The sequence below is a fragment of the Nicotiana tabacum genome, chromosome 21 (genome assembly GCF_000715075.1).
Source record: "Nicotiana tabacum cultivar K326 chromosome 21, ASM71507v2, whole genome shotgun sequence".
Lineage (NCBI taxonomy): Eukaryota > Viridiplantae > Streptophyta > Magnoliopsida > Solanales > Solanaceae > Nicotiana > Nicotiana tabacum.
The window spans coordinates 53,194,649-53,205,681 of NC_134100.1; the positions used below are offsets into that span (position 1 = coordinate 53,194,649).

At 40.1% G+C, this 11,033-nt stretch overlaps 1 protein-coding gene across 1 annotated transcript; it reads right to left on the bottom strand.

Annotated features, from left to right (window-relative positions):
* Positions 1-8,299: 8,299 nt before the first annotated feature.
* LOC142175237 (uncharacterized) lies at positions 8,300-8,710 on the bottom strand. The gene has a single exon (XM_075241815.1). The coding sequence runs from the start codon at positions 8,708-8,710 to the stop codon at positions 8,300-8,302; it is 411 nt and encodes a 136-aa protein (XP_075097916.1).
* Positions 8,711-11,033: the final 2,323 nt, after the last annotated feature.

The following is an 11,033-nucleotide window of genomic DNA, read 5'->3' on the forward strand; positions in this document are numbered from 1 at the left end:
CTAATGTCCAGACGTCATTGAGTTAGACCTCTGGACATCGAATCCTCATGATGAACTCTGAGAACGACTCCATGCATGCTCCAATTTGACAGAACGTGAAGGAAATTCAGAGATCTGATGTTGCATTTTTGAGTCTAGGGTTTCAGGTTTGGGTATTTTAAATTTTGAGTGATGAGATAGGAAAAAGTCTGTTGGATTTGCGGATTTCAGAAGGCAAAGAGTGGTTTCAGGCTCGATCTTTGATTCATGAGAGAAAATCAGATGATTTCCCTTTCGAGCTTAGGGTTTCGGATTAGGGGTCTTGAATTTGTGCTTGAAAAAGGAAATTATCAGCAGGATTCGTGGTGTAGCATGGACAAAAAGGATGATATGGAGTGGTTTCAAGTGACCTTGCACGAATTTGTGCAAGGTTTTGGGAGATTGATGGTTTATGTAGATGAGAGAAAAGTGAGTGCAAAAGGAAAGGAAGAGCGGCTAGTGTTTGAGTGACTAATTAGGGTTTTGGGGGGAATATGGGTCCTTCTCTAGGTTAAAGATAAGAGATAGAACTGGTGCCTCAATTAATTTAATGCCTCTGTCTATTTACAGGAAACCGGAGAAGGAGATTGGAGAGATAAGGCTGGCACCAATATCGTTGCAGCTGGCAAACCAAATGACTTTAATACCCGAGAGGATAGTGGAAGATGTGTTAGTTCGGATGGATAAGTTTGTATTTCCTGTTGATTTTATAGTGGTGAATATGGAGGAAAACAAGGAGGTCCCCCGCATCCTAGGAAGACCATTCTTAGCGACGGGCAGAGCGATATTAGAAATACATGAGAGAAAACTCATGCTTAGAGTGGGTGAGGAGACTGTGACTTTCAAGATGGAGGTAGAAAAGGGGGTGCAAAAAGGAAAACCAGCTACAAGTGTTAAGTGGAAAGTGAAGAGCTCAAAAGAGAAGGCTGCGGTGAGAGAGAAAGATAAGCGTGGGGTGTACCCAAAGAAGGCCGAGAAGAAGCTGCATGCATGGATGTGTGCATTAGTTCGGGCACGAGAAATGGAGCCCGACTTCGACTCAGACCCCGACTAGATATTCAGGGAAGTTTCCTTTACCTTGTGATTTTTAATTGCGTGTCATGGGGACATGCCACAACTTAAAGTATGGGGTGGGGGATTTTTGTATGTATGTATGTATGTTTATTAGTTTTCTTTTTGTTAGTTGTAGGAGTTAGAGATAAAAAAAGGTTAGAAAATTGTTTTTAAAATTTTTTGATTTTTCCCGACGATGGATATCGTCGATAATTTTCTTGAGGGATTAAAGTCAAAAGAAAAATATAAAAAGATTTTTTCTGTTAGGTAGTGTAACAAGTCCCCCTTGCTTTTTTTTTATGCCTCGGTTCTTTTCCAAGGGTTTTATTTGAACCGGGTGTAGTTAGTTTTAATTTTTTTATTGGAGTAAGAAACCTTGTACTATGATTTGAAATGCAGGAAATATCTCTTAACTTTATTATGCCTTGAGAATAGTAAGTGCTTTAGTTGTGACACTTAGGCTCAGGTTTTAACTCTTGTATAAGTACCTTAAATTATAGGGAAAAAAATCCAAAATTGCCCCTCTACTATGGTATATAGTTTAAGTTTGTCCCCTGTTATACTTTTTGTTTAGATCCACCCCTACCGTTAACAAACTTTCTAGAATTACCCTTAACCCTAACAGATCTACACCATGGCAGCTGACCCCCTCAATTATTTCCATGTTAGCTGCCAAGTCACTCGACCCCCTCCCCTACTGCCACTTTACGCTACTCATCTCTAATCTCATGTACCCATTTAACTCTCCTCCTTTACCACCCCCCACTTATCCGAACTCCTCACTTTCTCTCCCTTTCCATCGTCAGCTCCTTTCTTCTTAATCTACATAAATCGACAGTAAACTCATAACAAAGCACACTTCTAAGGAAATCCAACAAAGTTCTATCATAACAGAAAGGTACCGATTTGGCATTTAAGTGAAATCTTATAGATGAAACATGGGAAGTGGGTTGGGGTTTTCTTGTTGGTAATCGGCGGCGTTCACCGGTGGTCACTGGATGTTTGGATTTTTTCATTGGTAAAAAATGGGGGTACTGGCTATGATGATTTTTTTGGGGGATGTCGCTACTACAATATTCTGGTGGTGGAGTTCGGCATCGGCTCGATTTTAGGTTGTGGCGGATGGCTATAAGCACACATGGTGTTTTAATGGTGGTTTTGGGGTTTTCTTTATTCTTTTTGTTTTGGATGGTTCATATTTACTTTATCACCACTAAAAACTTTCTATTCATGGGAGTTTTCTGGCGAGGTGTAGCGATGTGGAGTGGGTTTGAGGAGAAAGAAAAAATATGGGGTGGAGAAGATTCCTGAAATTTTAAAATACATTTTTTTTCCATATCTCAAAGTGGGGGAAATGGCTAATGGCTAAAAACTCATGGGAGAATGAGGGTAATCTTTATATTCTGGAGAGCGAGAAACAAATGATATTCTTTGGTGGTTGAAAATGGATGTTACTTTAATGGTGAATTTATTTTGGATTGAAAGAGGAAGATGAAGGTCATAGAGTCTGGTGTGTGATTATGAGGTTAATTTTAACATGGGACTTGCTGATATGGCAGCTGATGTGGACAAATTAATACATGGATTGGGTGCCACGGAGGAGATCCGTTAGTGTTAAGGAAATTCTAGAAAGTTTGTTAACGGTAGGGGTGGATCTAAACGAAAAGTATAATGGGGGACAAACTTAAACTATATACCATAGTAGAGGGGCAATTTTGGACCTTTTCCCTAAATTATATGATCTTAACTTTGCTTAACTGCTTTGACTAGATTGTCTTGATAGTCCAATCGTGAGTGAGTTATGTGCCATGTGTGTGTGAGGTTTTGTGTATTCTGGGCATTGAATTTGCTGTCTAGAACTTGCCCCATGTGTTTGCAAAACAAAATAGTAATTTTATTCAGTCTTGGAAATGATATAGGCATTCCTTTTTTGAGCTAAATATATGCTTTTACCCACCTAATTGTTATGTATCGTAGTTAACCCTTTTTGAGCTTGTAATCATGTTTCTTTGGTAACCACATTACAAACATTACCCATTTGTTTGAAGCGACCATTTATTTGAACCTTTTACCTCTCGTGAGCACTTGAATTTGTCATGATCTTTGTAAAAGTTGAAGTGTGGGGTGTGGGTTTGGCTTTTGAGTGGAACTAGTAAAATAAAGAGAAATGTACACTATTTTGAAACAGTAAGAGCCACTTGAATTGAAAAAGAAAAGGAAAAATAGTTGTATTGTTGTGTAAAATATTCCTTGATAGTAGTGACTCTTCATGTATTTGTGCTTAAAGAAGTAGGGAGTTAATTTATATTGATGTGAAGGTGGAGTTATGGTTTGACATAAGTGTGGGGTTTTGAACAATGAAATGTATGTATTAAAGTGCTTAGGGAGGTGTAGTCACTCTTATATCCAAATGTATCCTATCCATCCCACAGCCTGCATTACAACATAATATAGTCCTACTTGATCCTTGAATGAATGAGCTCAATTAATAGAGTATTACACTACGGGCAAGCCTATGGTACGTCTTTTATGGCATATGATTATTACTTCTGAGAGTAAGTGAATTGTTTCTATCTTGAGTTCCTGATTGTTCTTAAATTTTATTGTGTGTGGAGCTACTCTCTATTGTTGTGTGAGGGCACTTGATTCATGAAGAAAATTAAAGGTAATGTCGTTGACCTCTGTGTTAGTGTAAGTGAGCAGATTGTGAAAAACGCATGGTGCTTTTGAGTCAAATCTTGAGGCCAGAATGTTACGGTATTGTACTTTATACGTTTTCAATATTCTTGGTGTGATGAGTTAGGAGTGTTGTTTAAAAAGGTTGTGTCTATATGAAGTGTAGTTTGATTGCTCGAGTACGAGCAATGGTTTAAGTGTGGGGTGTTGATGGAAGGCTATAATCCGAATTTTAGTCGCTTATTGCACTCTAATTAACTGCACTTTAGTTGTGTTTGAGCTTTAATTGGTAGTATTTTACACTTATTGTGTGTTTTATGCCTTGTAGGAGTGATTCCGAGTTAGGTAGATGTTGTGGAGCTAATTCGATCTATTTTGAGCTTTGACGTCTGAGTAAAATCCCAAGAGATTAAGTCGGGATAATCTTTGGGGGTCGAGAACCAAGTCTGGACATCAAATATCAAGTTTCGAGCCGTACTCTGAGAATTTTGCACTACTGCGGCGCGTGGTGCACCACGATAGTGTATTTTTGGCTGCCTGACAGAATTTGAGCTCTCTGGATTTCCCCACTAATGACCCACATGCCGCATTGCCCCATGTGGCGCGCCTGTGCAATTGTTATAGAGTAAAAATCCTATTTCGGCCAGGAAAGGGTGATTTCATCTAGTCCCGACCCTACTTGGTATAAATCCATGGAAAAATGTTATTTTCTGTATTTGTGCTATACTTTCGACCTAAGGAGGCTAAGTATGAGTTGGAAGAACACAATCATAAGGATTTCATCATTCCTTCCTCACTAAAGACCTAAGTTTGGATTGAATTTATGTCTTCCTATACTTTAATTTTATTTGTGATGAATTTCTCCATATCTATGGAGTATTTCCCTTTAGGGTTTGATGGATTTGGTGTATTGATGATTGTTTGTGGATAATAACTGTAGTTTTATGTATTGAATCATTTTTGGATGAATTAATTATTGCATCTATATTCACTTGTTCATGTAATCGAGAGAGGGATAACTTATGATATCTTTGCATTATATTGTTGGTTGAGTTCATATATTCTTCTAAGTAATCGAAAGAGGCTAGTTGAATCATTGATTAAACCTAGTTAGGAGAATAATCGAAAGAGGTTTTCTTAAGGACCAATCCACTACGTATCCTTGCATATCTTCACGTGCTTAAATTGGTTCATCTTGTGAGGTTAAGACTTAATCGAGAGGAGTTTTTGCCGAATGTTTGAACTAATAATCGAGTGAATTCAAGAGACTCACTTGAACATTAGAAGTGAATTATCGAGAGTTAGATCCCGAACAATTTTCTTGCACCTATCCTATCAACACCCTACCTTCTCCCATTGATAACCTTCTTTGCTTATTCCTTGTTTCGATTGTCATTAGTCAATAGCTTTAGATTCTTAGTTAATTTTAGGCAGACATCTTGTAAATCTCAACTGTTGATTCTCCTGGATAGCAATCGAGCTAGAAACTATGAGAATACTATTTAAATCCACTCCCTGTGGATATGATATTATACTATACTATATTAGATTAGCGAGCAAAATTTAAGTGTGTGTTTTGCGCTCGTCAATGATGCAGGAATGATGATGCCTAGTTTCCGGTGAGCCATTATTTGGGATCGGGATGATGGGATACTTAATTTTTGACTCGATTTGTTAGCCGATATGAGTACCGTTCTGAAGATGTCAGAGCATTTGAAAATTTTCTCCGCTTGTTGGGAGAGCTTGATTGGTGGAGTGCGTCTCTGCTTGTTGGGAGAGCTTTGCACTGAGAAATGTCTCCTCTTGTTGGGAGAGCTTGACTTGTAGATTGCGTCTCCGCTTGTTAGGAGTGCTTTGCACTGAAATGTAAAGTAATCTCCGCTTGGGAGTGATTGACTAAAATCATAATTATGCCTGAAGCTACATGAGCAAAACGTTAAAACATTCAAAGTAATAGCAAATGAAATAAAAGCATACCTAAGAGATACTCTTGACTGCGAAGCTAAGTTGCGGCCATCGATTGGCAGAATATCGGTGACGAGGTTTACGACTGTCTATTCTGGCATCCGTTGCGATGGAGCGGCGATGCGAGTTGCTTTGTCGGCGAAGTTTGCAGTTTGCTATATACAAGGCTCCGATTGGTGAAGCCGACGTTCGATTTGTACATGGTGCTTCGATTGATTGAGCTGACGGTTTGCTATAAACAAGACTTCAATTGGTGAAGTGGTCCGGTGTACAAGATGCTCTGATTAGTTGAGCAGACGGGTTGCTATGTACATGACTTCAATTAGTGAAGCCATGACTTATTTGTACATGGTGCTCCAATTGTTTGAGCAGGCGATTTGCTATATACATGTTTTTCTGTATCAGGTGTCTGATTCCGAGGTACCTGAAAAGGATTCAAAGGATAGCTTTAGTTGTACCAGAAAAATCTAAGTAAAGAAGGAAGAGAGATAATCTTAGGCAAGTGGCGGGTCTGTCATTTGCCCCAGTGTGGTCCTAATGTCTCTTTACTCCCTGTTGACCCTGCACTCAAAGAAAAATTCTTAGTGGGTGGGAAGTTGGTTTGTGTCGACCACAGTGTTGGTTTTTCCCCAGCCGTTGATATGGTTACGCCACGTAAAATCATTTCCGAAATTACTATATATATATATATATATATATATATATATATATATATTTTGTTTAGAATTTTTTTTGAAATACTTTGTTTTTAAGGCAAATGCCGTCGTTCCGGATTATGACATGTTACGAAAGATTCTCCACATGCGAGCTTATCCTCTTGAGAACTTTATCCTGTTGATGTCGATCTTCCGTGATGCATCTGACAATGCGGCTACTTGCTGTCGCGAGTACGTCCTAATTCTAACTAATAGTTTACAAGGCTTTTCCTAAGGTTATGACCGAATCCTTTCAGGTTGCCTACGTATCCAAATGGAATCTGGCCAAAGCGTAGTTCGATTACAACAGATGCAAAATGATGAGATTAAGAATGAAAATGGCCGAGTCTGACTCAGACAACCTAAGTATCCAATTGGAATCAGACTACAATGTAGTTCAAATACAAAAGACGACTGAATCCGATGAGGATTGCCTACGTATTCCTTTATGAGGAAATCAAGTCGGTGTAGTTCTTGAGCAACATACAAAAGTGATATTTGGTTTTTCTATTACAAGAGGAAGGGGGGGGGGGGAGAGAAACTGAACCCTACGTGGGTCTCCTACATGTCCCTCTATGGGATGTTAGGTCGAACGTAGTTCTGTTACAGCAAAAACCTAATTCTATTTATCTTCAAACATAGTATCTCTTAATTACGTCTGAGTTGATAGGTTTTTTGTTGACTCTTCCATCCATTTCTTCCAAGATTAGAGCTCCACCCGACCGTGCTCGGTGAATCACGCAAGGCCCTTGCTAGTTTGGTGCAAAGTTTCCTTTGGCTTCTTCTTGGTTAGGAAAGAGTTTCTTCAAGACCAACTGTCCCGATGCGAACTGGCGAGGTTTAACTCTCTTGTTAAATGCACCGGACATCCTGTTCTGATATAGCTGACCATCACATATTGCATCCATTCTTTTCTCGTGAATGAGCATGAGATTCTCCTGTCTGGCCCGTATCCATTCAACATCGTCCAATTTTGCCTCTTGAATGACCCTTAAGGACGGTATTCGACCTCTATAGGTATCAAAACTTTAGTGCCGTATACTAACATATACGGCGTTGCCCTAGTGGATGTTCTCATGGTTGTCTGATAACCTAGTAAATCGTAAGGTATTTGTCGTGCCATTGTCTGTTATTGTCCACTATATTTTGTAGAATTCTCTTGATATTCTTGTTGGCTGCCTCGACTGCCCCATTCATTTGTGGTCTGTAAGCTGTGGAATTGCGGTGGACGATTCTGAACTTCTCAAAGATTTCTCTCATGAGGTTGCTGTTGAGGTTAGCAGCATGTCAGTGATGATAGACTCCGATATCCCAAATCTGCAGACGATGTTGCTTTGGACGAAATCTGCCACTACCTTTTTTGTGACGACCTTGTAAGTAGATGCTTCGACCCATTTGGTGAAATAGTCGATAGCTACCAAGATGAAACGGTGTCCATTTAATGCAACAGGCTCTATAGGTCCAATCACGTCCATGCCACAAGTGGAAAAAGACCAGGGTGAACCCATTATATTTAACTTATTCGGCGAAACCCGTGAATCTGGCACTGGCAACACTATTGCATGTAGCGGATACTGTCACTTTCCATAGTCATCCAAAGGTATCTAGCTCTCAAGATCTTCTTGGCTAATGTGAACCCGTTCATGTGGGGTCCGCAAGTTGCTGCATGTATTTCTTCGAATGGTCTGGTCGCCTCGGCAGCATCTACACATCTCAACAAACCTAAGTCTGGGGTCCTCCTGTACAAGACTTCCTCGTTGAGGAAAATGTGGTTCACTAGACTCTTGAGGGATCGCTTTTGACCATTAGTAGGATTCTCCGGGTATTCTCTGGCTGCAAGGAATTTGTTGATGTCGTGATACCATGATACCATGTTGATCCCTAATCTCTACCTAGTTAGGGTCGATGTAGTTCTTATCTGGATGGAGAATCATAGATGATAAGGTTGCAAGGGCGTCGGCGAACTTGTTCTGAATCCTGGGGACATGCTTGAACTCAATCTTTGTGAACTTCTTGCATAGATCCTTTGTGCAACACAGATATGGAAGTGTCTTGACATTCTTGGTGGACCATTCCCATTGGACTTGGTGTATCAACAGATCAGAGTCCTCTATGACCAAAAGTTCTTTGACGTTCATGTCGACTTCCATTCTTATTCCAAGGATGCATGCTTCGTATTCAGCCATATTATTTGTACAAGGGAAGCTTATCTTTGCAGATGCTGGATAATGTTGTCCAGATTCCAAAATTAGGACTGCACAAATTCTGACTCCTTTGAAGTTTTCTGCTCCATCAAAAAACATTCTCCATCCAGGGTATGATTATGTAATATCTTCTCTAGCAAATAGCACTTTTTCATCGGGAAAATACGTAGTAAGTGGCTCGTAATCCCCATCCACCGGATTCTCTGTGAGGTGGTTGGCTAAAGCTTGTCCTTTGATAGCTTTTTGAGTTAAGTACACAATGTCAAATTCGCTGAGGAGAATTTGCCATTTAGCTAACTTTCTGGCAAGCATCGGCTTCTGGAAGATTTACTTGAGCGGGTCGAGACGAGATACCAGATGTGTAGTGTATGCTGAAATGTAATGCCTTAGTTTCTGGGCAATCCAAGTCAGAGCACAACAAGTGCGTTCTATTACAATATACTTGGCCTCGCATGGTGTGAACTTCTTACTTAAGTAGTAGATGGCCTACTCCTTTCTCCCAGTTTCATCATACTATCCCAACACACAGCCGAAGGCGTTATCCAAGAGTGACAAATAGTAATAATGGCTTCCCTGGTTTGGGGGGAACCAATACTAGTGGATTTGAGAGATATTCCTTGATTCAATCGAAGGCTTTCTGGCACTCTTCTGTCCATTTTATGGACGCATCCTTGTTCAGCAACTTGAAAATGGGTACACAGATTACCGTGGACTGGGCTATGAAGCAAACTGATGTAATTCAATCTACCCAGGAAACTCATGACATCTTTCTTGCTCTTCGGTGGTGATAATTCCTGAATAGCCTTGATTTTTGATGGGTTCAGCTCTATCCCCATCCTTCTTACAATGAAGCCTAACAACTTTTTAGTGGAGACTCTGAACGCGCACTTTGCTGGGTTCAACTTCAAACTGTACCTTCACAGGCATTCAAAATATTTCCTCAAATCGTCCAAGTGCTCTTAATTGTTATGAGACTATATGATGATGTCATCCACCTACACTTCAATCTCCTTATGAATAATGCCGTGAAAGAGGGGTCATCATGGCCCTCATGTAGGTGGCGCCGATGTTCTTGAGACCGAACAACATAGCTCTATAACAGTAGACTCCCCAAGGTATGGTGAAGGTTGTCTTCTCTGCATCTTCCTCATGCATCAAGATTTGGTGATACCTAGCAAAACAATCCATGAACGACTGCAATTCATGCTTCGCGCAGTTGTCGATGAGGATATGGATATTTGGCAGAGGGAAATCAACCTTTGGGCTGGCTTTGTTGAGATCTTGGTAGTCCACACATATTCTGATTTTCCGTATTTCTTGGGTCCTAGTTCGATGTTTGCCAACCAGCTAGGATAGTTAGTGACATTTACTACATTCACTTCGATCGTCTTGGTCACTCCTTCCTTTATCCTTAGATTTAAATCAGGTTTGAATTTTCTAGTTTCTACTAGACCGGCAGTCTGGTAGGATTGGTGTGCGGTCAATGTGAGACAATGTCAGTACTTAATCTCGACATGTCATCATATGTCCACGCGAACACATCGATGTACTATCGGAGGAGCTCAATCAGTTTTTCCTTTTGCTCGGCTTCTAGATGAATGCTGATTCTAGTTTCTTTTACGTCTTCTTTACTTCCAAGATTGACCACTTTTGTTTCTTCGAGATTGGGCTTGTTCTAACTTTCCAACTGCTCGATCTTTTGTAGGAGAGTGTCGGGCATCATTCTCTCCTCATACTCTTCATAATCTGGATTGTTGCGCTCAACGGTTTCGTTACATGTCATAATCGTGGAACGCAGGTTTTTTAGCAGTTTGATTACTATAAAGAAATGATAAGTATAAATAAAGCGCTAAATAAAGTTTCAATATTCGAGAAAATAATTCTTTTTATTTCATCAAAATAGGAACGCCTTAAGCGTTCAAAAGAGGCAAATGACAAAAAAGGTACAGACACGGTGCATGCCTCAATTGACCGTGCGCTTTTCAAAAGAAAACTTTTACAGTTCCATACTACCATGTAAGGCCCCATAAAATTTTTCCTAAAAACCCGGGTTCTGTGATGCCAAAGTAGGTGTATAGGTTAATAATGCACCGGAAAGTAGGCCAAAGTAGGCGTAGTCGAACAATGCATCGGAAAGTAGAGGAAATAATTTGGCAATGTTATGCGTTTCTGCGGTCCATTATGCGACCACAGAATCACTCTGCGGGCCACATAATGGACGCAGAAGTGAGGCAGGAGAGGGCCAATTTTTGGAAGACATTTCAGCAAGGTTTGGGTACTCAGGTGAATCTTAGTACAACTTTCCATCCACAGACCGACGGGCAAGCAGAGCGGACTGTTACACCCTATATTTTCGTATGTAAAAATGCGTCGTAAGCAAACTAATGTAGGACAAAAAAATGAGATAATATTTAAAAGTATA